Genomic DNA, 26,349 nt, shown 5'->3' on the forward strand with positions numbered 1-26,349 from the left:
CTGTGAAATCCGGCAGGAAAGCATCCTCTGGCCCGCAGGCTTAAATGACTGTTGGTCGGCCACCAGAGGCTTGAGGGTCACCCAGAGCTGTGTAGCTCCACTCAAGACCCCACTTCTCTGGGCCTCAGTTAACTCATCTGTACAGAGGAGCTTCTGTAGTAGGCTCCAAGGAGCAACGGCTAGTTTATGTCTAGCGGCACCTGGCGGTGGTGGCCCATGCCTTTAATCCTAGCATTCGGGAGGCCGAGTATCTCTGTGAGTTTGAAAAAAGTTACGTCTAGACGCAAGAGCCCCTACCCCACCTTGGGTTGTTCCCTGAAAGAACATCCCGGAGGAGAGGGTCGGGGTGTAGAAGGCTCTAGTACCACTTGGGCTGTTCGTAGAAGCTCCCGAATGCTGTCGCAGGGCCAACCCCCCGGTCCCGCCCACCTTCCAGCCGGCGGGGCGGAGACAAACAGGTGTCGCCACAGACGCCAGGAGCCGCGGCGCAAACAGACCCTCTGTGACGCTCAGTAAGTGGCGCTCGGTGAGTGGCGGTAGAGCGCGCGCGGGCGGGCGGGGTGGGGGGGGGGTCGTCTGGGGACAGCGGGTGGCCTATGACCTTTCCCCTAGTTCCCGCCAGGAGGGCGGCAGGGATAGGCTTAGCAACTGCGGACTCTGAGCCGTCCGCAAGTTCCCAGTCCCGCAACACCTGTATCCACCAACCAAGCCTCAGCAGCCTGGCCCGGGCGCACAAGATCCCACCAGTCTAGGGATCGCTCTCCTCGAAAGTTCGGCTGGCCTGGGAGGCTGGATGCCCTTCCTGGCCCGCAGGCGCAGGGAGGAGAGGAAGGAAGGGAACCGTGACACCTCCCTCCCTGAAACCTGGGCCACCAAGTCATGACATACCCAGGACCTTTCACAGGTGGGACCTCCCAGGAGGCTCAAAGAAAGTAAATGACCCGAGGTCATACCGCCAGGGAGCACAGGCCTGAATGACAGACGACTCTCTCTGAGATCAGGGTGAGCAGGATGCTATTGCCACCAGCTGCTTGCTGGGTGTGTGGTTGCCCAGCCAAGTCTTCACAGGGGGGAACTTGAGTTGACATGAGTTGGAAGCTATAGGTGAAAATTCCTGTCCCACTTAGGTGTGAGAGGACCCAGGTTCCTGGCCACCCAGCAGCTGCCCCTGAACTAAGTCCTCCTCTTGGCCTCTTCCTCTATCTCAGCTTCTCTTGACTATTTCTGCATCTTTAACTGTTGGTTCTCTGGGCCCCAGTGCCCTGTGCACCATCGATAACTCCTCACACCCTGTTCAGCACCCCACTCCCTTCCCTAGGTTGACTTTCTGATCCCCTGCAATGTCTACCCAAAGCCAGGCAAGTCCTACCCAGTCCCCAGGGTCACCAGCAAGCCAGTACCAGCTCCCTCCAGTCTGGCCCATCCGCTCAGTGCCTACCAACTGCCAGCCTCTCTGTGCAGTGTGAGCATCCAACCATGGCGCCAGGGTGTAGGGTAGCCCAGTGTCCTGAAAGCCAGATGCTGCCTCCACATAGGAGAGAATACCTCCCCACATATACCCCCCGTTCCCGTGGGAGCACTCTGTACCAGCTGATAGCCCCAGTAGGCTCCATGACTAGCTGCTTTCTGAGGATCCCAAGATGGGAGGCTTTGCACAGAAGCCAGGAAACTGTTACAGTCCAGGAACAAGGTCGGGCCATGCAGGGGAGGAGGTAGCCCAGTACCACACAATGGGGGTGTGGGACCGCTGACATTCAGTGTTTGATGTACAAGTAACAAAGAGGGTGGTATGTGTTTGCCTAGCATGTGCAAGACCCTGGTTCACCCCTGCAACACACACACACACACACACACACACGAGAGAGAGAGAGAGAGAGAGAGAGAGAGAGAGAGAGAGAGAGAGAGAGAGAGAGAGAGAGAGAGAGAATCAAAAGGCCCTGGCATGAGGTCACCCTCTGAGGTTTCTAGTCACCCACTTGTTTCTGGATCAGAGACTTGGTCCAGTCTCTGGCCTTCTGCACTCCCCCAGGGGACTCTAGCACCCAGGAAGCAGCTCTATCTTAGGGCCTGTGTCTCAGGTCCCATCAGCCCTTCCTCGCTCTCTTCTTCCTGGCCCCAGGGTCCGAAATGTCACTCTTCTCTCTCCTTCCTGGGGCCTGCTCCACAGTCCCATACACCCTGACCAGCTGTGTGACTCTGGACACTTCTTTTTCCTTTCTGCGCCTCAGTTTCTTCCTCTGTGAAACAGAGTGAACCCGGCACTGCTGAGAGGCTACAGAGGTGGTGAGGGGTTCAGTACAGGTAGATAACAAGGTAACCATGGCGGCTCAATGTCTGTCAGCACCCTGACATGCAATGGCTGTGCCCTGCTTCCTTCGTGGCTCCCCATCGTTCACCTCACCATAACCAGTTAGGACTGGTCTTCCTCCACCTAGGGGGGTTGTGGGCCACTGAGGATACATCAACACTGTCCTTGAAGGTCCTGGTGACTCCCCCTCTTCTTCCCTTAATCTTATAGCCTCAGCCACACTGGTCCCAAAGCTGTTCTTTGAACATGGAGGGGGCCTTGTATGGACTGGCCAGCTCCACTCCGGCCCTCTTTCCCAGACTCCTCTCAGGCTCGTATTCCCGGCTCTTGTTGGCTCTGTAGCTCTGTAGCATGCACTGCTGCCTGGACCACTGTGTATTTGGATTTTATGGCTTTCTTGCTGACAGATTTATTCACATTCCTGCGAGCAGAGAACAATTGTTCAGCTGGGTGTAGGCACCCAATAAAGGCAGGTTTCACACACGACTAAACAAGAGCCACAAACCACTGAAAACAGGGCAAAAAAAAAAAAAAAATACAGATACTGAGCCAGGCCTTGTGGCCCAGGCCTACAGTTTCAGCTTCTAGGGAGGCTGAGGCAGGGCCATCCCAAGGTTAAGATCTGTCTGGGCTACAGAATGAAATCACAGCCAGCCTGGACAACTCAGACCCTGCCTCAAAAGTAAAGGCAAGCGGGCTGTGTGTAGCTTGGCGATAGACCTCTTGCCTGGCATATATGTGTACCTGGGTTCAATACCCAGGATGGGGAGGGGGCGTTATGCCTGGGCTACACCCCATCTTATGTTTATCTTTTTTGTTTGTTTGGTTTGGTTTGGTTTGGTTTTTCAAGACAGGGTTCCTCTGTATAGCTTTGGAGGCTGTCCTGGCACTCGCTCTGTAGACCAGATTGGCCTCAGCCTCGCAGAGATCTGCCTGCCTCTGCCTCCCGAGGGCTGGGATCAAAGGTGTGCACCACCACCACCCGACCCTAATGTTCATCTTTTAAACACGCCCCCACCTCCCCACCACACTCAGAACATTCACTGCTCTGAGACAAACAGTCTGACTTTCGGGTATATTGTTCCCTCCGCCTGGGACATCCCCCGCCCAGTCAGCCATCAGTGCCCGTGGCTTCTCACAGGATCTCCAGACCTAGAGAGCTGGGCAGGACAGAAGTGGAGAGCTGGGGTACAGACCCTGATGTAGCCCCACTGATCTCTGCATTTATCCCCCCTACACACACACCTGGCAGGAGCGCCCACATGATAGCCCTGGAGGGGAGATTGCCTCCTTTAATTACTGCTGGCTCCCTCTGTTCCCTTTATCCTTTGCTGAGTCAGGAAGGGTCAGCAGAGTAGGGTTCAGGTCCTCCTGCACCCCCTGGAGCACTGGCCCAGCAAGGGCTTCCTAGGGCAGGATCTTGCAGGAATCTGGGTGGAGACGGGGCAGGCCAGGACAGCACTTTAAAGGCAGGGCAGGAGAGCAAATGCAGCTTCCAAGCCGTCTCCAGGTCCTCTGGCACAGCCAGGTGTGCCCTGGGTAAGAACAGGACAGTGTCTTTTGTTTTGTTTGTTTTTAAAGACGGGGTTTCTCTGTGTAGCTCTGGCTGTTCTGGAACTTCCTCTGTAGACCAGGCTGGCCTTGAACCCACAGAGATCCACCTGCTTCTCCCTCCCTAGAGCTGGGATTAACTGAGTGCACCTCCACGCCCATCTTCAGAGCAGCATCTTTTATATAGAGTGAAGGCCCAGGTCTCGTTGTCTCCGCTTCTTCTCCCACCTCTCAAATCGTCTCCTGTTGCTAGGTCAGTTTCCCGTGTAGGGATCAGGAAAGGGGACCGCCAGAGCATCCAAGATTCCTGGGTGAGGCTTGGCCACAAGAAAACTCTAGAACTACGAGAACAATAGAGGATTCACGACTGTGGCGACACAGACCCCTGAGACAAAAGCAGGAAGATCTAGAGTTCTAGGCTAGCCTGGGTTTACCAGTCAGATTTTTGTCTCAAAACCAAAACAGAAAAAAAGGACAAAGAAGGCTTGGAGTCTGTTTGTGGCTACCCGATTGGGTGGGTGCTGGCTTGAGACCAGTTCAAGGGCATGTGGTGGGGGAAAAGGGGTCCCCCCTTCTATTCAAGGAGGAACTGGCTAGGCTGATCCAACTCTCGCTTGCTGGCTGGGTGGCCTTGGGCTCTGCCCTTCTAGGCTCTTCCTCACCTGCTCATGGAGGACACTAGTGTGGCTTGGGTGACCTTCCTTGGCTGTGACTAAAAATGTTCTATCTGCTGACTTTTCCAGCTCACAGGAAATGAACGATGGCAATGGCAGCCAGAGTCATCTTCCCAAAACTCAGTCTATAAGTCTATAACTGTTTCTATCTTTCACGGGCTTCCCTCTTGAATTTTCAGTTCTTGGTTTAGAAAAACTCTTTATGCATTAGAGCAGCAAGCCTTTCATCTGTTTTGCTCATACCTCCCCCAGGTTGTCCACTGTCTTTGACCTTGCTGTTGGAATTTTTTTTTTTTTTGCAAAAGTATGTTGTTTACCTGTTTGTGTTTATTGCATTTGTGTGTTTTAAAGTGTCTAAAGTTGAGTATATCCAACTCTTCGTTCATGGTGCCGGAATTTCTGAGTCCTGCTGAGGAATCCCTTGCCCAGTTGACGGTTATCTGTGAACAAATGATCTATGTCTTCTGCAGATATAAAAACGTCTTGTTGATGATAAAATTGAACTGTCTCACCAGGTGCCTTCTCCACCAGCCCCTGTGCAGCCTGACCTGGAGGACAGGACAGCGTCTGGCTCAGGCTGCCCACAATGGCCCTCCTGACACACCTGCTGGTCTGCGTCTTTGGCATGGGTTCCTGGGTGGCTGTCAACGGGCTCTGGGTGGAGTTGCCCCTGCTGGTGACCGAACTGCCCGAGGGCTGGGACCTGCCTTCCTACCTCACTGTGGTCATCCAACTGGCCAACGTAGGCCCCCTCCTGGTCACCCTGTTGCATCGCTTCCAACCCGGCCGCCTGTCTGAGGTGCCCGTCATCTTCCTTATCCTGTGCGTAGGCACGGCTGCCTGCATCCTCTTGGCCTTCCTGTGGAACGTGACCTCCTGGATCCAGGGCAGACAGCACAGCGTAGCCTTCATCGTCCTCACCTTCTTCCTGGCCCTGGTGGACTGCACCTCCTCTGTCACTTTCTTGCCCTTCATGAGTCAGCTGCCCACGTACTACCTCACCACCTTCTTTATAGGAGAGGGGCTCAGTGGCCTCCTGCCCGCACTGGTGGCTCTCGCCCAAGGCTCGGGTATCACCACCTGTATCAATGCCACAGAGACACCGGGCACTACCTTGAACCCTGTGACCACAGTGGAGACCCACATCACCCAGGTACCAAGTGTGACCCAAGCCATTGTTGCTCTGGTCCCCAGTGTGGGGAAGGGGAAATTCGTTTCCTTTATTTTTATAGTTTCGTCCACAAGACTATACATTATTTTATTTATTTTATCAGTATGTATATTCTGGTACATGTGCAAAGGGCCACATGCCACTGTACAAGTGTGGAGGTCAGAGAACAACTTGTGAGGTCAGTTCCCTCTTCCCACCTTTAAGAGGATTCTAGGGATGGAGCACGGGTTGTCAACCTTGCATGGCAAGTGCCTTCACCTGCTGAGCCATCTTATCGGCTAAGAGCTACACGCACATTAAAGTGTGTGAGGCGGATGAACAGCAGAAAGACCATTTTAAGCGTGTGCATGTTAGAGGTTCATAGAGGTGTGAGAAGCAAAGATGGGCCAGGTGATAGGGGTTTAAGCCTTCCCAAACCAGAAAGGGGCAGGGGCTTGGGGCTCATCCGAGTGTGGAGATGTACTCTGGGAGGAGAGAAGAGATGACTGATGAGCAAAGGTGGCCTGTCCTAAACTCAGATGGACTCTGACAAATGACAAAGGCTGCATATCTCAGTCCTGAAAATGTCTAAATCCCTTTCCAGTAGACCTTGGGGAGCTACAACTCTGTCTGGCTCGACTCAACCAGTTTAGAATAACCTGCACTACAGTCTAGGGTGACATATTCTGGTCTTTTAGTTAGATTGGGGGGGGTATCCCAAGCCTCCAGATAAAATCATGAGGACCGGGGAAATGAGAATCTAAGGTCAAGATGTCTCTAACCTCCCCAGATTTTTCTGGAAATCTGACATAGCAATGTTTCTGTCATCTCAGCCTCCCTCGGTGGCGCGGCTAACTGCAGCTTTCTTCCTCCGCAGACAACCTACAGCCCTTCCCTGCCGCCACTCACCTGGCACTTGGAAAGCCGCTACCTGGCCCCACGCTTCTCTCCACTGCTGTTCTTCCTCCTGCTCTCCTTCCTAATGGGCTGCTGCCTGGTCGCCTTTTTCCTCCTGCAGCGGCAGCCCTGGGGACGGCAAGGCTCCATAGAGGACCTGCTCCACTCCGAGGTTACCCTACACTCCATCAGGCCGCGAGACACGGGGGACACCAGCTCGCTGGGTGCCCCTATAAGCAGCCCGGGGAAGAGGTCTGTGGAAGTCAGCGTCTCCACACTCCGCCCAGCCCAGCTGGTCTTCATCTACTCCACGGTGGCCTTCGTCAATGCGCTCACCAACGGCGTGCTGCCTTCCGTGCAGACCTACTCCTGCCTGCCCTACGGACCTGTCGCCTACCACCTGTCTGCCGCCCTCAGCGCCGTGGCCAGCCCTCTCGCCTGCTTCCTCCCAATCTTCCTGCCTAACAGGTACCCCACCTGACCCAGGGAACTCTGAGAGTGCGGCTCACTCCATTCTGGAACCCCGTGTGTGAGGTGGTTAGTGTATGGGATCCCAGAGGCACGGGATAGCATGCTTGGACCCTGTGCCTCCAGGGTACCTATCTGAAGAACTGGAGAGATAATACTTCCTCCTGCGATGGCTAGGAATGTGGTATAGGTTGTTCTCTATCAGTGCCTGACAGTCCCAGTGTCTCAGCAGCAGGGCCACCAGTTCATGTAAGTGACAGTCGGCTACTGAAGTGGACATAGAACCCTAAGACCTAGAGAAAGGGATGGAGCTGGGCTTGTTTAGCCTTGGCGCTCCTGCCTCTGGTCCAGCTGCCCCCATCCAGATGCAGTTCTCGGATAGCTAGGCAAAGATGTAACGTAGACTACCAGAGCGGGCTAGGCTCTGGCTCAAAGGTATCATCTTCATCCTGGAAACCTGGCTGGGGCCATGGCAATGAAGAAATGACAGATATATGTACAGAATAGCTGGGATCAGGTGGGTCATGCTCACTCCGATGGAGGGCACCTGCTACACCACCCAGCTCTCGTGTTTCTTTGGCATTGCAAGGAGGAACAGTTAGTCAGGGTAGGTCTCTGTAGGTGCATGTCTCAGGTTACAGTCAGAGGGGAAGTGTCTTAGTTAGGGTTCTGTTGCTGGGATGAAACACCATGACCAAAAAGTAAGTTGGGGAGGAAAGATTTTTTTTGCGGGGGGGAGTGGCCTACACTTCCAGATCATAGTCCTTCATTGGAGGAAGTCAGAACAGGAACTCAAGCAGGGCTGGAACCTGAAGGCAGGAGCTGATGCAGAGGCCACAGAAGAGGGAGGTGGAGCGCTTACTGGCTTGCCTTGCCTTGCTTGGCTTGCTAGGCCTGCTTTCTTAAAGAACCCAGGATCACCTGCCCAGGGATGGGAACACCTACCATGGGCTGGGCCCTCCCCCATTGACTACTAATTGAGAAAATGCCTTACAGCTGGATCTCATGGAGGCATTTCCTCAACCGAGGCTCCTCCCTCTCTGATGACTCTAGCTTGTGTCAAGTTGATACACAGAACCAGTCAAGACTGGAGGTAAAAGCTGCAGGCTACAGTTTCCGCAGATACTGGTCAAATGCTCCTAAACACTCATTCACAGACCAGGGAAGGCGTTGCCATTTTTCTGAGCCTCACCCAAGGAAAGTGGTATCCTCAGCTGCCAGCCAGATTCTGATGGAATTCTGGAAAGTCTCCTCCAGGGCAAATTGGCTGACCTCCCAGGCAGATGGCAGGCCTCCCTGAGAGAAGGGGTGAAGGGTCCTGGAGAAAGCACATCACACCCTGAAGGGCCCTGCAGAGATCAAAGGCCCCCTGGTAGCTTCCTGGCAAGGAGCTGGTACCATGAGGGAAATGGCAGTCAACACAACATCCACGTCTGGGAAGCCGCCCAGTGCCCGTGCTCCATCCCCTCCCCCAGGGCACCTCTGCCCACCACACTCCCATTGTACAGGCAGGAATAGGCCAAAGGTGGGCCAAGGACCAGGCTCAAGGTTTGGGTGGTTGAGCTGTGATCCAGTATGAACATGAGGTACTTGGCTCTTGGTGTCCCCCTTAACCTAAGTAGCCTAGGGTTGTTTTCCATAAAGGTCTAACCCTGGAGGCTACTCCTTGAGGTCTGGGTGAAGGGGACAGAGGTCAGGCTTCTCAACTCCTCTTATCGCCCTTCTCCACTCCGCCACAGGTCACTGTTGTTCCTGGGGTTGCTCACACTGTTGGGAACCGGCTTTGGGGCCTACAACATGGCCATGGCTGCCATGAGTCCCTGCCCCATCCTGCAGGGTCACTGGGGTGGAGAATTCCTCATTGTAAGTAGTATCCCCTCTGCCTCTCAATTCTCAAGGCTGGGCGGACCCCAGGGACAGCCCTTTCTGTTAGCCTAAGTCCTCTGAATGTCCATAAAAGTGGGGACTTAGGGAGGTGAAATTGCCATAATGCTACCTCTCCCATATGTGCCCTGACTTGACCATTTGGGGGAGGGAGAGACACCCGGGATAGCTCCTATGGTCCCCTTAGCCCTTCAGGGTCACCTCCATAGGACCTCCTTGTAGTCAGGAGCCATTTCATCTCCCTTCCTCAGCCCATGAGGTTACTCTACCCTAGGGCATGCCCTCGAGTTGTCCTTCCTTCTGCATCTCCCCTGTTGGCCTTGTCCCCGACAGGTGCTCTCCTGGGTGCTGTTTGCAGCCTGTCTCAGCTACGTCAAGGTGATGCTGGGTTTGATCTTGCGTGACCGGAGCCGCAGTGCCCTCTTGTGGTGTGGGGCAGCGGTGCAGCTGGGCTCACTGATCGGCGCCCTGCTCATGTTCCCCCTGGTTAATGTGCTGAGACTCTTCTCGTCTGCTGACTACTGCAGCCTGGACTGTTCTTTCTAGCCTCACTTGGCCACCAAAGGACACCAGGACACCATCACCAAAGTGGAAAACCAGAACCCAGGAGGAAAAGACTAACAACCCCCACCCCCTTCTCCATGTGGTCATAGATCTAGGTCTGAGCTTTTTAACACAGAAGCCCTCCTCCTGACCTGGAGTTGCAAAGCACAGTCCCTCCTCCAACACTGTGCCCTAGTTGCAGACTTCAGTCTTTGACTTCTAAGAGATCTGGTTTGTTGCATTCAACTGGAGGTAGCCCAAGGATGTTGGGGGGTGGGAGAGCCCCGGGAGATTAGGCTGCCCCTCGTTTGTGGTGGGAACCAGGGAAGTCTCTTGACTGTCTAGGCCTCTTTTTTCTACTTAAAGGAGGGTGATAGTAAGCAGCCTTTAGCTTGTAGGCTTAGGCATCTAGCAGGCGCTCCTGAACACTCTCCTGCATTGACCCCCTTCTCAACCCAGCCTGGAAGTGGCCAGAGGGCTTAGGAAGGACCCCTGCCTCCATCCCTTTTCTGTGTCCCAAGGAAAGTACCTCTGCAGGATGCTGTCTACAGAAACCCCAGGGTCTCTGCCCTGTTCCCCAGGACAGTGAGACCCTAAGATAACTTGAGGTAAGCCCTTCCTGTGAAAGTGAACCCCACCAGGATCACAGCGGACAGTGAGGATCATAGAGGGATGTCTCAGGCAGGAGGAGTTTTGTCTGTAATTATTATTCCGTTTTTGTATTTCTTTTTATAAAAATTAAAGCTTTCCATGCTTTGCACTGGGGCAGTGTGCACACAAATCCTGTGAAAGCGATACTGCATCATTCTGGTTGTGACCTGTTTTCAGTCAAGGCTGAGACCCTCAGAAGGGCGAGCAGAGGGAGGCCGGCCGCCAGCGCCCTCTCCTGGACTGTTGTTGGGTTGCCTGGTGCCACCCTGCACTTCCTTTACTCTTAAAGTAGGATTGGAGAGATGGCTTGGCCGATAAGACTAAGCCACCTTGAAAGCCAAACACTTAGTGTTTATCCTTTGCTCTGGCTGTGTAGTCACACAGAGGTGGGACCCGGTGGGTGGCGTAGGCCTGGAGTCCCAGCACTCTGGAAGCTGAAGCAGGAGAATCAAGAGTTCAAGAAATCCAACCAGGCTTGGTGACACCCGTCTTTAATCTCAGCACTTGGGAGATGGAGGCTCCTAGGTGTCTGTGGCTTCAAGGCTGGCCCTAGTCTGCATAGTGAATTCTAGGCCAGTCAGGACAGGCTAAACAGTGAGATTGTCTCAACAGAACAAAACAGCATGTACACACAAAACCAAAGACTGTGTTGCTTCCTGCTCAGTCTTCCAAAGTGGCAGGAAATACAGAGACTTCCCTCTTGGACTACAAGATACAGCATCACAAACCATTGTGATGCCTTTGGTTCCGTGAAAACAGGACCTGCTCACTCATTATCCTGGGTTGGTTAGCACTCCACTGTGGGTGCCGAGTTACTCATCCATATTTGAAGAAGACGAAAATCTGATAAACCTCTGCACAGACAGGAAGGAAAGAAAGCGGCATTGTTATCGAATGAGTGCACATTCATCCTGGCAGCTGTGGGCATCGAAATCAATCTCCCACAGAGATACAAACACAAAGGCTAGGCATGGACCTCAGTGGCCTAGTGCTCACATGATGCGTGCCAAGATTCCATCCCCAGCACCACCAAAAAAAAAAAAAAATCACGCATCCAGAAATTGTAAACAAAAAGTTCCTCTCCTCACACAGCCAGGTGGGAATGACCCTTCACACAGACACTGATAACAACGAATCCTCAAGGAAGAGGACTGCCCAAGGCCATTAGTCATACAGCACAACCTGGGATTCCCCATTAACTAACCAGAGTGGCCTGGTTAACAGTCTGTCTTTATCCACATTCATACCTTTATGGCAGGTGTTCTGAGGTCTGTGTGGTGTCCTGAGGTAGGCTTCTACACACATACCCCTGCCCCCAGGAGGCTGGGTGACCAGATGCAGATTTCCTTGGTAAAACCCCCGGGTCCTTAGCATAGCAGCCCTGGGTTGTCAGGCAGCTGAGGGGCTTCCCTCCAGTCTGCTTTCTATTGTCGGCAACACCAGGACCAAAAACGACCTGGGGAGGAATGGGTTTATTTGACTTACACTTCCAGGTAGCAGTCTGTCACTGGGAGAAGCCAAGGCAGGAACTTAAAGCCCAAACCAAAGAGGAATGGTTTTTACTTGCCCCTCTCCCTGCCCTTGGTTCACCTAGCTTTCTTATACAACTCAAGGCCACCTGCTAGGGGGGTACCAACTTGCAGTGGACTGGGTTCCCCCACATCAATAATCAAGACAATTCCCCACAGGCATGGTTACAGGCCAACCTGATCCGTTGAAACACCTTTCCAAGTGACTCTTGGTTGTGTTAAGTTGGTGATCACCTCTGGGAGTTCAAGGCCTGCCTGGTCTACAAGAGCTAGTTCCAGGACAGGCTCCAAAGCTACACAAAAACCCTGTCTCAGGAAAAGAAAAAAAAAGTTGATCAAAACTAACCAGGACATTCTTCAGCGTTCAAATAGGCCCGTGGCTTAAAAGAGACAGAATGTAGACATTTTCTCTATAAAGATCCTGAAGAAAATAAAGACTGTCTCCCCTCTGTATACCAGGGAGGATTACTTTGTTCGCAGTGCCAGAGGGTGGAAGCTAGGGTCTTGTACATGCTAGGCAAGCTCCGTCCCCGAGCTGCTCCCCCACACCGAGTCAGAGCACACTCTGTGTGTGTCCTTTGCCTTACACAGACGATCAGGATGTGGCCGTGGGTATCCAGAGAGCAGCATAGATGAGGATGATGATCCAAGAATTACCAATGAATGCAGACGGCGCTTCAGCAGAGCGCCACCCTGGCTCACACGCTCTGTCGAGGATAAGCCAGGGTGTGCTGGCAGTTGCCTCCACCAGGGGACTTGGCTGGTTTGTCTGTCACCCCACCTTGGGAGCCTCCAGTCTGTAAATTGGCCCCAGTCAGCATGACTCAGCTTCTCAACATGCAGGTGGGAAAAGCACCACTCCCGGGATTGTGAGGGGTGACACCGAGCAGTGTATACAGAGTGTTCAGCGATACCTGCACAAACAGTGAGTGCCCTGCCCACCAGAGACCCGTGATGTCCCTGAGCCATACCTCTGCCCACTCCACCACCCCAAGGTAAGTCTGTATGGCCAGTGCACTCCACGGATCCTCTGTCTCTGCCTCCTTGGCACTGGGATTACAAGCATGTACCACCACCATGATGGGTTTTTTTTAAACTGTGGGTTGTGGGGATTGAACTCAGGTTCCCACTCTTGCAAGGCAAGTACTTTACTGATAGAGTCACCTCCCAAGCCCTGTGACTCCAGTCTTGAGTTTGACCCAAGATGTGGGATGTCGCCATTGCCCACTGGATGGCCAGCCAACAGTATTAAGTACCAGCACAAGGGCCTATCTATGGTCCTAGATGCTGGGGAGGCCAAGGTAGGAGGGTCACATAAGCCTAGAAGCCTAAGGGTAACTGGGGCAATATGACAAGGCCCTGTCTTTTTCTACTAAGGAAAAGAAAGAGATCGGGATTCTGGCCTCTGCCTGGGGTTGGCATGGGTCTTGGCTAAAGATGTTGCCCCCGTGCAGGCAGGCGCAATGTGGCTGAAGCCGGGAGGGCATCCATGACAGAGCCTCCTTGAGCATTCAGAGCAGTGCAGTGTGCTGCCCTGGGTGCATTTTGTGGGGTGGCCTTGAAAGGGTCACAAAAGATGCAAGGTAACTAAGAAGCCACTGGGGTGTTCTGGGGAGGAAGTGCCACCCTGGCAGAAGGCCTTGGCTGGGTAAGTTGGACAAGGGCCAGCACAGCGCAGACATGCAGACTTTGTCCTTTCTTCTGTTCTCGTAGGAATGCCTTTCATACCTGGTGACCCCTGGAACAAAGGGACTCAGGGACAGAACAGAACAGCCAGGCTAGCAGATGTGGGAAGTGAGGGGAGAGAGGAGCCAGAGTCAGGGTAAGGTCCCAGGAACCCCAACGAGAGGCACTGCAATCCCTCCAAGTAGGGGTCTCCTGGAGGCAGTCTCTTTTGCTGTTTTGTTGGTGATGGTGTCCCCAGGGAGATTTTCAGAATGGCCCAGAGGAAACCATGGCCAGACACCAGCCCATGCATTGGCTCTCTGGAAAGCCTGGACCAGTCAGTCCTACCTTTGGTTTGGGCAAATCCTGTCCCTGAGCAGGAATCTTAGATCTCCACCCAGTTCCTGCCCAGCTGGTCCTTCCTTCCTGGCCTGGGGCAACCCAAAGCCTTACAGGGCAAAACACTCCCATTGGGTGTGGCCTTACTTACACTTTTAAAGACGTGTGTGTGTGTGTGTGTGTGTGTGTGTGTGTGTGTGTGTGTGTGTGTGTGCCTAGCCTGGGTACAGAAACAACCCGAGGCTGAACTGTTCACCCCACACTCCACCCTGCCTCGCCCTGAGAAGGATCACTGAGGACAATGCACACCTTAATCCTGGAACTAGGGAATGCGCAGGACACAGAGGACTTTGAAATCAATGACGGTGACAGACTCTAAAGTTGAGGATTCTGTGGGATTGCCTGAGTGGGTTTCGTTAATCCACATCAGCTTCAGAGTGCAGAGCATCACCAGAGATGCCAAAGGAAAGGCATGAAAGTCTGGGGTCAGGAGTGGAACCCAAACAGAGATGCTGCAGGAGGGGACCAGACTATTATCCTGCAAATGTGCACATTGGTTTCTAAACTATTAGCCCTAGAGAATTTGAAGGAGGTTCTCTTTCCTAGAGACGCCACGAGGGGCCCAGCCAGCAAATATCCTCGCATTGTGGCTGGGATACCTTGGCTGACTCTAACCTAAAAACCGCAGTCACTTTGAATCTGAATTGTGGATGTGTTTTGCAGGGGTCTAATGCAGGCGGGCCTCAAGCTCTTCATCCTCCTGAGACTCAGGATCAAGGGCGTGTACTTCCACACCCATGCTTTCGTAACTGCTGTGTGGTAGTTTCTCACAGCATCAGCAGAAAATGGCGGATGGTAGTCGCTCTTGAGGTCCCACAGCCCCTTGCTCTTGGAAAGTGTGTCCTTGTGTATCCTGATGGCCACAGAGCATCCCAGGCTGTATATGTGGACACTCAGGTCCAGATGAGCCAAGGGCCAGCAGCCAGAGTCCCCTAGAGAAGGTGCTACAAATTCAGGATACCAAATGATCGGAAGGGAGCCGAGGAGATGGTTCAGAGGTTAAGGAGTACTTAATGCTCGCTCTTCCAGAGGACCAGGGTTCAAGTCCTGGCACACACTGGGCAGCTCACAGACCCCTGAAACTCCAGTTCCAAGGGATCCTGTGCTCTCTTCGGGCCTCCTTGGCCACTGGCATTCACATGGCATCTACTGACAGACAGATCAGGTGCTAGCTCTTAGTTCTTCTTAGCAAGCTGAGGCATAAATGCCGAGGTTAACACTTTAGATTTGTCCAGAGTAAAGAGGGTCCAAGAAGATGGAAACAGAAAACTAGACCAGGATGGCTTTGAAGACAAGTACACAGTCATCTGAATCAGGCTCATACATTTCCTTGAGGGTCTGTCCTCCCTGGAACTGCCACGCACCTCACCTGCCCATCTCCATAAAGGTCTGCCTTGGCAACCACGAGCATCATGGCTTTACAGGCCCTTCCTGTCACCCTGCCTGCTTAGCTCCATGCTGGGACCAGAGGCCACTCCTGCCATCTTCAGTGACAGGTCCTTCCCAGGAGTGGACTTGGCCCTCAGCTTTCTTTATTCCATTCTCACAAACGCCCTCTGAAAGGCCTCCTCTGCTCAGTCCAGGTTTGTGGGGAAAGAAACTGCAGCCCAGCCTGGTGGCATGGTGCAGGATTTCAATCCCAGCACTCAGGAGGCAGAGACAGGTGGATCTCTGTGAGATCAAGGCCAGCCTGCTCTGCAGAGTGAGTTCCAGGGCAGCCAAGGCTACATAGTGAGATCATTTCACAAAACAAAATAAACAAAAACAAAACCTACAAATTAAAAAGGAATAAAGGAGGAAGGAAGGAAGCAAGCAACAAACGAGAGAACAAACCGAAGCTCAGAGGACTTAAACACTTTGCCTGGACCTCAGTGCCAATCTTGGTTCTTAAGCTCTCAAATGAAAAACTTTAGACAACACAGCAGGACAGCAGGCAGGCGAGATAGTTCAGCAGGCAAAGAGGCTTCCATCAAGCCTGACACCTGGAGTTTGATCCCCGGAACCTACCAAGTGGAAGGAGAGGGAAGAGAAAGGACTCCTACAAATTGTCCTTTGACCTCTGCACACATACTGTGGCACATACATCCTCACCACACAGAAGTAAATTTTGTAAGAGAAAACTACAGCACCAAGGAGCAAGAACACAGACTTTAGAAAAAGAGGGGGCTAAGTCCAGCTGCAGCAGCCAGATCCTGCCACCATGCTTCTTCCCTCAACCTAGGTGTTGCCAGGAAAGAGACATGCTCTCGGAGCCCTTTTTACCCAGAATGCATAAGCAGATGTGCGAGGTGTTTGCCTGGTCCTAAGGCTCAAGCTCAGGCTATCAGGCTGGTGGCAAGATCGCTTACCCACTGAGTCATCCCGCCCTGTGTTGCTATTCATGTGTTGGTCAGTCCCTCTCAGAGCTAACCTACCTAACAGCAGCCCGAGCCTGGCTTCCTGACTTCTCATGGATGCTCAGTAGCCCAGAGCAGAGATAACAGCCACCTGACGTCCTTAGGGCAAAAGGGACAAGAGTGAGCTGCTGGGACAGGACTTCGACCCACAGATTGAGATAAAACATGCGTGTGTGCTCACCCAGAGCAAGCTGGAGAAATAGGAGCCCACTGTTCGCTAGGGGACTGGAGGAGTCGAAGGGTTGCAGGTATTTTTTTTTGACACTTTTCTGTACTTTGAATTTTTGACTATATATTCTTCCAAAATTCAATAAACTCTAAAGAGAGGGAGAAGGCTATAAGTAGCCCCTATTGTTTAATCCACCTTCAGCCGCTTCCGCTGGGCTCCCAAAGTCACCTGCACCTGATGTAGTGATTTTTCCCCCAATAGTTGGCTGTGTTTCGTGTGACTTTGTTTCAGAAGCTGTCTCTGGACAGGGCTTCGTCCCTCTGTGCAGACTGACCTCTTTCCTCCCCGGACTGGTGGGCTAGGCTTTGCTTCAGGGCCTGCTGGGGGTGGTCAACGCCCGTTCTGACTGGAAGCTATGGGGACAGCACGGTTGTGGATGAGATTGTTCCCCAGCTCTCCGGGCACATGGCAGGCCATCGGGCTTGCGCAACCTGGCTTCTAGTCCCACTTCCTTCTCGGTTGCAGTGTAGCCCTCAGGGAGCATGCTGTACCTCTTAGGATTCCTGTCTCATCGTTTAAAAATAGTTAAGAAACAGGAGGCCAGAATCCATGTGGGCAAGATGAGACTAAGTCCATCACGTGCTCTCGCTGCGTGACTGTCACGTGATCACACTGTATGCCAGGACTTTCATTTGCTTCCTCCTCCGGTTCTGTTCTGATTTCGTTGGGGTTCTTTTTTTTTTTTTTTTCATTTTTTTTTTTTTTGGTTGGGGGGTGGTTTTTTAGATAGGGATTCTCTATAACTTTAGAGCCTGTCCTGGTGAGTAACAGGCTGTAAACTAGGCTGGCCTCAAACTCAGAGAGAGATCCACCTGTTCGGCCTCTCCTGAGTGCTGGGATTAAGAGTGTGTGCCACCGCTGCCTGGCTTGATTTTACTAGTTTTTAAACAAAATGCTTTTAACCAATGTGTGCGTGTGTGTGTGTGTGTGTGTGTGTGTGTAAATTGTGTGTGTGTGCGTGTGTTATGTGTGTGTATGTGTGTTTGTGTGTACACGCAACAGTGTGGAGACTGTAGAATAATTTGAAAGTCAGTTCTCTCCCACCATGTAGATCCCAGGGATTGAACTTAGGTTATCAGGCCTAACAGGAAGTGCCTTTACCTTCTGAGCCATCTTGCCAGCCTGCTTTGGCTTTCTAAAGACAGGGTCTCATTATGTAACCCAGTTTGGCCTCAGACTTAATACCCCTTCCTGCCTATGGCTCCTTCAATGCTGGCATGAGCCACCACTTCCAGTTACTGGGTACTGGCCTTTGTGGTTGCACTGCCCCCTCTGGGTGTTTGCCTCTCTTCTGCCAGGGCACTTGTGATGGTGACGAAGGTCCCCTTAGACAGTCTTCGTGTGTGATCCCTAACTTAGTTATATTTGCAAAGATCCCTTTCCCAAGTATCCACCCTCCTGTACTAGGCAATCAAAGAGACATTGACTGTGGTAGCTCTAGGCATTTTCCTGGGTGATGGGCCTACTCCATGTGTGAACTGTGGCTAGTCTGTACCCTTGTCAAGCTGTGGGCCTGTTCCCAGGGCTCCCATGGGGAAGTGGCAGAGCCAGTGCTGGCCCCGCTTACAGTATTACCATCAAGTCCTTGGTGGCCACGGCTTCCCTCTGCTAGTGACCAAGGGAAAGACAAGGGTGAATGGGTTTGCCCACAGCAGTGACATGCCACCATCTTGTGGCTAGCTTCTCCTGAATCCTGCCAGAGTGCCAAGAGGCTGGCAACACTGCCCACCTTGGACACACGACATCTGGGATGCACTAGCCTGGTGGGGGAGGGGAAAAGACGATGCTGTAGAGGAAAATGATAGCACGGTGAGGGCTCTTCTGCCCCCAGGGACAAGGCCTCTGTCCCCTCCATTCACTGGGCCCAGCTGATGCACACCTCTCAACAGAGATCTGCCCTTCCCCCATCATCTACAGGGCTCAGATGGAAGCCTAGCCCATTAACCCCTTCCTGGCCTCTCCACCCCACCTTGCAGCTGTCACACTGTGGCCTCAGTGGAGCAGGAAGGGGACAGAGTAGTTAATCACAATCACAGAACAGTATATCAGCTGCTGGGCTGTCTCTGTCGTCGGCTGCCAGCCGGCCTCAACCGAGCAACTGCCTGCAACAGCCACAGTATAGGTTCGTCCCTGGGGACTGCCCCAAGACTCCAGCCGTGTGACGTCCATCATCAGAATTCCGTCCAATAGCTTTCAAGTTCATCCAGCCGCACCAGTGCTCCTGCCGAGTCCCATGGCATGCCACCTCCGCCTAGAGGACCCCTCAACCACATCACTCCCCACCACCTGCCCAGTCTACATTTACCTCATCCCAGCTTCTGGCTTGCTTGAGTTTGCGGGTTTCTCCCCAGCTTTAATCCCATTACTTGGGAGGCAGAGGCAGGCAGATCTCTGTGAGTTCAAGCCCAGCCTGGTCTACAGAGTGAGTTCTAGGACAGCCAGGGCTGTTTCACAGAGAAACCTGTCTCGAAAAACCAAGGAGGCAGCTAGGGATACAGGTCTGGGCCACCAAGCTTGCTCCTTTCTCTTTCCTGATAACTGGTTCTAAGGATGCAGATGTGACAGCTGGTTTTCACACCGTCATTTGTGGCCCATCCACTGAGGGCAGTGGAGAAGACAGGAGTCCAGTTCCCTAAACTGTGGCGCATGTGACAACCTTACCGTGCCATGAAAAACGGATGTCTCAACTTTGTTTAAACCCGACTTGGCTGGCCCTTCCTTCTTACCGCACTACCAGCAAACATTTTCAGATAGACGCACCCACTTCATGGGATCCTCTCTACCTCTTAACGAAGTGAATACCAACGCCTCCTCAACAAGCTGGACTCTCCAGAGGGCGTCTTGCTCTCCTGCTGAGACTCCTTCCGGCAAGCCCTCATTTCCTTTGCTCCCTACCTGGTCTTGTCTCAGATGGGGCCTCCTCTTGGGAGCTCTTCACCGTGCCTTTCCTTTCTGGGAGCCTGTTCTGGGCACCCGGGTCCTACTGCTAGCTTTCTCTGGCATCCACCTGGCTGCAGAGGGCCGATTTGTAAGTCTTTTGGAGCTCAGGGCTCAGAGCCTTTTGTAGTACAGATGGAGCCAACAGGGATCCAGATACAGGTGGGTCAAATGTGGTCCATTTACGGGTTCTCAGTTTGTTACTCGCCCTCCCACCCCCGCAGGTGTTTGCGCGACGGAATGGGTGGAGGCGGCTCCCGCTAGAGGGCGCTAGAGCTCCGCAGCCGAGCTGAGTGGGCGGGACCTGGGGTGGGGCGAGGACGGGGCGGAGTCAACTTGTGCAGGACTGGGCCGGTCCCTCCCACAGCCACACGCCCAGGAACCGCGCGCCCCTCCCTCCTCGGATAATTAACTGGAACCAATAAAACGTTGATGGCGGCGCCTTTGTAGGCACTGCGGCGGCTTTGTCATGGAAAGCGCGGTCCCCACCCGCCCTGTCCCCGCAGCTGGCCCAGAGTCGCCCGAGCCACCTGGATGGGACCCGGGACCCGCGCCGGCCCATCTGCCGCGCCCGTCAGCTGCGGGCAACAGAGAGGCGGGCCGCTCCAAGTCTGCAAAACTTCAGGTTAATGGTGGTACTGAGAATCGCCGAGATCAGCCGACAGGCCTGAGTTTTCATAGAATGCTTTCTTTTCGGTCCGCCCCGCAGGCCTCAGAAAAAGTGTCCGCGAGTGCTCACCGAACAGGAATCCAGCGCCCTGTCCTCAGATGACAAGTACACGGGGAATACCTCATAGCTGGGTGAGCCAAACAAGCTCGGTCACCTCTGCTGGCCGTCCAATTGTCTGCCCGGGGCCCATAGCCCAGCCCAGTGGTCGTCCATCCTGGGTACCTGCTACCCTGCCTTGTCTGTGGTCATGTTGCTGTGGCTGAGCAGACAGAGGGCCTGTGAGGTTCATGAGCTGTAGTCTTTCCTCAGAAAGAGGCGGGATAGTGATAGCCAGGAAGTTTTAAAACGACATGGCAGCGGTGTGTACTTACAGGACCATGCCATGGCACTGTGTCTGCAGAGCCACTGGGGACGTCCACCACCAACTTGTGAGTGATGCTTGTGACTTTTGACATTGTTCCTGGAAGAACAATGCAGTTTAGGATTCTCTTCTCTATACGGTCCTTGCTGCTTCTGAACTCACGGCTGCCATGATCTCCTCTGACAGCTCTGTCTGTCAATCCCCTTCATAAGGAGCTCAGAGAAACTGATAGCTGGGGGTGTGGCTCGGTGGCAGAGCTTTGCTTAGAAGCCATGAGGCCCTGGGTTCTATTCCCAACACCAAAACAAAACCTACCTTTGGTACAGGCTCACCATATTATAGACATGCAGGCCTTTCAGGACAAGAAGAAGCCAGCCCCTAGGGTGCCTGATCTAGCCTTGACAGCAGAAGCAAATGGAGGGGTTGATTCAGGCCCTAGTGTCCTTCTGTATCCAGCTCCAGGCCTGTCCCTGCCCTACACAGCTGAGGTGGAGGAAGAATGGAAGCAGGACTCTGGAGACACAACCGCGGTCTGGGTGACTCTGGCTGCGCTGTTTATCTTCTTTCGACCTCAGGCTCCTCATCTGAAAAACTGGGGCAATGCTCTTCCAAAATGTGGACGGGCCTGAGCCATGAGCTAAGCTATCACATACTGTGTTCATCCCACCTTCCCTCACGGTTGCATGGCTCTGTATGCTGGTCTCTGCCATGAAATACAGTAGAGTCCCCTGGAGCACAGAACCACTGTGATAGGTAGAATCTGCATGCAGGATACTACAAGGATTCTCAGGCCTGTTCCTGCCCAGCCCTTGATTGAACTCTTCCCATGTGTTGGGGGGGAACTGGGTAGCTGAAGATTCAGTCAGCATCCAGGAAACAACCTTCAGGTCAGGTTCCATGGGTGGATAAGAAAAAAAAAAATCAGCTTCTGCCAAAGAAGAAACCTAGAGAGACTGTCGCTGAGAGCACAGGGCAGCTCATGGCTCATGAGTGCAGCCAAGGAGGTGCTCTAGGCACCTGGCTCTGTCCTTGTAGGTATGTGAGAGTGTAGAGCAGCCAGAAAGCCCGTCAGGGGCAAAACCCAGGCTCAGGGAAGCTCTTAGAGAGGCAGGAGTGGAGGCCTGGAGAAAAAGACAGCAACGGGTGTGCAAGGGGCATGCAAGCTGTGAGAAGAGCCTGAGGCAACAGAAAAACAGAAAGGGCCACTAGGGGGTCACAAGACTTACTGGCAGTATCTTCAGTAAAGTTAGCCTTGTCAAGAGTCCCAAAGTCTGAATGAGACAGAGCTGGGATTGGAACTGTAGCTGGAACACTAGAGTCAAGGATCCTCCTAACAGTGACAGAAGAGGGAGGACACAGGAAGAAGAAAAGAGGCAAGAAGGACACAGGAAGGGGCAAGAAAAGGAAGGAAACCAAAGAGACCCCAAGAGGATGGTGGGAGAAGAGAGGAGCTGCAGAGGGCAGCAGCAGAGAGTTAGGGAGGAGGGAAAAGGGAAGGTGCGGGCCAGAGGAAGCCCAGCCGAGATGAAGGGGTGGGGCTACCCTCTGCCCCACTCTCCGCATGCTTCCCCGCTGGCCACAGGGCTGAGCATCACGTGGGACGATCAACGTGACAAAGGGGTTCCACAGGTGGGTCTGCTGGTCTACCAGTTGTCCCGGCCAGCAGGAGGAGGGCCCAGAGTGAAGGACCGGGGGGGGGGGTGGGGTGGGGGGGGGGGGGGGGGGGGTATTGTGCCAGGGGCTTGTGTTACCCTCATGGAGGCCCTACTTACAACCCTGCCACCACATTACAGGGGAATTACTGTCTCCAAAGCTGGAGCCCAAGTCAGAGAATGAAATCAGTCCTGGGTGAGCCTTGGATGTAGAACTTGAGCACAAAGTTTGCTCAGGAAGCTGCCTCTTTAACTATTGCTGACACACCGTCCTCCTAGAAAAGGAGGCAATGGTCAAAAAAATCAGCTGTAGCCACTAGGGCAGCCTGATTGGGTAAGTCTCCTGTGCTCATCAAACTGGAGCTTCTGTTGGGCGCTGGTAGTGTATGCCTTTAATCCCAGCACTCCGGAGTCAGAGACAAGTGGATCTCTGTGAGTTTGAGGCCAGCCTGGTCTACAGAGCAAGTTCCAGGACAGGATCCAAAACTACACAGAGAAATTCTGTCATGAAAAACAAAAACCAAAAACAAAAGAAAACCAAAAAAAAAAAAAAAAAAAAAAACCCAAAACCACAAACAAAACAAAACAAACCTGGAGCTTCCATGTTGTTCCTCTTAAAGTAACACACACAGCACACATCAGCTACAGCCTAACCACCTGCTAGCTTTCTCTGCTGGATAGAAAAGAAGAGAAAGAGGTCAAGGCCATGTGCCACCAGCCCTGGCCAAGTTAAAGACCTACAGAAGATTCTACTGTATACTGTCTGCAGAAGCTCCTACTGTATAGTGTCTGCAGAAGCGTCTACTGTATGCTGTCTGCAGAAGCTTCTACTGTATAGTGTCTGCAGAAGCATCTACTGTATACTGTCTGCAGAAGCGTCTACTGTATGCTGTCTGCATAAACGTCTACTGTATGCTGTCTGCAGAAGCGTCTACTGTATGCTGTCTGCAGAAGCATCTACTGTATACTGTCTGCAGAAGCGTCTACTGTATGCTGTCTGCAGAAGCATCTACTGTATGCTGTCTGCATAAACGTCTACTGTATGCTGGCTGCAGAAGTGTCTACTGTATGCTGGCTGCAGAAGCAGCTGCCACTCCTCAGTGAAGTTTAGTCAGTGTCCATGGGGACCCTGTGGGATCTGGGACCTGGGGGGCTCAGCTTCAATGGCCTGGGATTCCTTTGAAACCATACCTCAACTTGCTTCCTTGTGTCCCTGAACTTCGTAGGTAGGCCTGTGGTTTGCAGCAGACTCTCATTGAATGAAAGAGACACAGCAAAAGAGGCCAGGGAAGGAGAGGCCCTTGAGACCTGACACAGCATCACAAGTCACCCCAAATGTAGTGAGTTACACCAATAAGCATAATTGAATGTATCTCCCAATGTCTCTGGGAAGAATCCAATTAGCCGTGGCCATGCAGTTCTGGTATACACAGACTGGAGGAGCCGCTTGCAAGGTGACTCATTTATATGACGTGCAGGTCTGTACTGTCTGACAATGGGGTCTCAGGTCCTGAGTGACTTCATAGCAGAGCAGCTGGCTATCCCAGAGCCACCAAACCCAGAGACTGAAGTAGAAGCCACAATGCCTTAGAAGCCAAACTCTCTTGTCCCCACAAAATCCCACTGGTTAAAGCCCCTAAAACTCCCAGCTTTATTGGAACTCGAAAAGAACGTGGGTATGGGAAGGGAATGGGCAATTCTGGTGAAAGACCAGAGTGCTGAATAAAATATGGACAGTGGAGGTTTGACTCACAGATCTTCAGAGGAACACAGGGGAGTCTATCGGGAAATGAGCTAGAGGCTATTCGTGCTGTACCCTCTTAAAGACTCTCCTGTATTTTGCCCATGTCCTGAGAACTTAAGTGGCACTAAATTCAAAGACTAATTTTTTGGCAGAGGAAATTTCAAAACAGCATAACATTCAGGTTTATATCATGGTTACTGCTCACTGCTCTTATCCAGATATGCACTAAGAGAGCAACAAGCAGAGATAGAGAATAATTTTAAAATTTTAAAATATGCAGATTGGCAAGGAAAGGGATACGTGTGAATTTGAAGTTGCAGATACGGCAGATGTGAAGGCAACTCTAATTGTATGAGAAACTCCCACCCTGAAAGAGAAGCCTTGGGTTCTGCACTGATGGTGAGACCCTACCCATCAAAAATGCTAACTTGTGAAAATAAAAATTTATTCAGAAGGAGAGAACCTAAGCTCAGAATGCCACCACAGGGATTCTCTGATACAAAATAGATACCCAGAGAGCTCCTTCTTCAGGACAGCTATGACGGCACAGAAAGGCTGCTGTGACTATGGTCCAAGAGCTGGCAGCAGAATTTAGGAGTGTCACCCACATGATATTTTACAGGCATAAAAGATAAGAAAGTGAGGGGGTCATAGAGGTTTACAGCAAGTTTCCAAAGAGCCTCTGAGGTGGAAGCAATGTGTGATAAGGTTAGAATCCCCCCGCAAGGAGATCCTGAAAGGGCATTGCATGGAGCTGGGAAAGTAGACCTCAGTTTGCAGTGGAGACTTCAGGGTATGGGAGATGTCAGAATAGTGGGCTATCAACCAAAGAAAGCTGGAGGCCCTGCGTGCAGGCAGGCCAAGAGAGAGGCCACATGCACTTACCTTAGGCGGCAGAGCTGGAGAGGCAATGCCATCCAAGGCAGCTGGAGACCGGTGAGTTCATCACAAGCCCCAGACACTGGCTATAGAACTGTAGGTTTGGTGTTTGTCCCAGGTGTCAGTCTTGCTTTGGTCTAATTGCCCCTTGGTATGTCCCCATCCCTCCCTTTTCTTTTTTCTTTTTTTTTTTTTTCTTTTTTTTTTTTTTTTTTTTTTTTTGGTTTTTCGAGACAGGGTTTCTCTGCAGCTTTTTTAGAGCCTGTCCTGGAACTAGCTCTTGTAGACCAGGCTGTCCTCGAACTCACAGAGATCCGCCTGCCTCTGCCTCCCGAGTGCTGGGATTAAAGGCGTGCGCCACCACTGCCCAGCCCATCCCTCCCTTTTCAAATGAGATTATTTACTGTGTGTCATTATATATTAGAAATATATAATTTGTTTTTTTTTTTTATTTTACAGAGGCTCACAGTTAAGAGGATTGTCTCGAGTCTCAGAAGAGACTTAAGACTTTGGACAGTGTTGAGACTGTTAAAGACTATGGGGATCTTTGAAGTTGGACCAAATACATATTACACCATAAAATGGCCTGCTCCAAGTCATCACCGTGTCTCCATTTTACTGTTTTTGTTTTGTAGTATTGTGGGGTGAAAATCAGGGCCTTGTACATACTAGGCAAACACCCTATCACTGAGCTACACTCCAGCCCTCTGTTTTATTTTGAGTTTATCTGTGTGTGTAGGGCACACGTGGTGTAAGTGTGTGCATCAACACACACTGCAGAAGTCAGAGGAGGATGCCAGTTTTCTTCCTCAATCATTAAGCCTCGGTCTCTCTCTGGACCCGAAGTTTCAGGTAGACTGACTGGCCATCGAGTTCTAGGCCCCTAGCTCCCAGGGCAGAGGTTACAGGCCCTCCTGAGACCTTGGCCAGCTTTTTTCTTGGGTGCTGGAGACTAACTCAGGTCTTTGCGCATGTACAACAAGCTCTCAGCCATTTCCCTGCCTTCTATCCTCTGACCGAAGAATTGCACACATGAAGACGAGAATACAATTCTGGCATTGAACACATAGCCCAGTGCGTCTTCCTGGAGTGGGTGGAGCTCTGTGCCCACGCAGATCAAGACACAGAATGCTGATAGTTCCCAGGAGCCTACCTGGCTGCCTCCCTGCTATGGACCCTTGGACAAGACCTATATCTAGGTACCACTGTGGGTCTGCAGGGTCTCTACTTCCCCTCTTGCCCCATCCACTCCATTCAGTCAAGAAAGCCTAGTCCTGTGTGTCACAAGATGCTCCTTTTCTGCCCAGAGCCTCATACCTCCCTTATCATTCAGTGAAAAAACTGAATCCTAACCATGACCTGCAAGGGCTTCTGAGAGCTGTCATATCCTTGCCTGTCTCCCCACTTTCCCCCAGAATCCCTTGCTCCAGCCATCCTGCTTTCTTTTTGCTCACACACAAGGCCACTGCAGTATATATCCCCTGGGATTCTGATGCTCCTATACTCTGGGCCATGTTGTCACCTCCTTCCGGCTTGGTGATCAATGTCAACTTCAGACATCTGCTTCCACCCACAATGGAGTAGCAGACAGGAGTTATCCTCCTGCTAGAGACAGGCACACAAAGGCAAGCAGCATATTTGAGAAGATGGTTTCCAGGATGCGGGCATCCGACAGTGAAGGGCTGTGAAGGGTTTTTGCTGATGCGACTGCTCCAGGCTGGGGAGAGGCTTCTAAAGAGATCTAAAAAAATGGGGAGGGGGG

The 26,349-nt window shown here is 52.3% G+C and overlaps 1 protein-coding gene across 1 annotated transcript; it reads left to right on the top strand.

The window, feature by feature from the left end:
* The first annotated feature begins 472 nt into the window (after positions 1-472).
* On the top strand, positions 473-10,041 carry Slc52a3 (solute carrier family 52 member 3). The gene is made up of 5 exons (XM_038331574.1): positions 473-526; positions 5,049-5,686; positions 6,561-7,048; positions 8,788-8,911; positions 9,266-10,041. The coding sequence occupies exons 2-5, from the start codon at positions 5,120-5,122 to the stop codon at positions 9,476-9,478; spliced, it is 1,392 nt and encodes a 463-aa protein (XP_038187502.1). The 5' UTR covers positions 473-526; positions 5,049-5,119; the 3' UTR covers positions 9,479-10,041.
* Positions 10,042-26,349: the final 16,308 nt, after the last annotated feature.

This window comes from Arvicola amphibius, chromosome 5 (genome assembly GCF_903992535.2).
Source record: "Arvicola amphibius chromosome 5, mArvAmp1.2, whole genome shotgun sequence".
NCBI classification, from domain to species: domain Eukaryota; kingdom Metazoa; phylum Chordata; class Mammalia; order Rodentia; family Cricetidae; genus Arvicola; species Arvicola amphibius.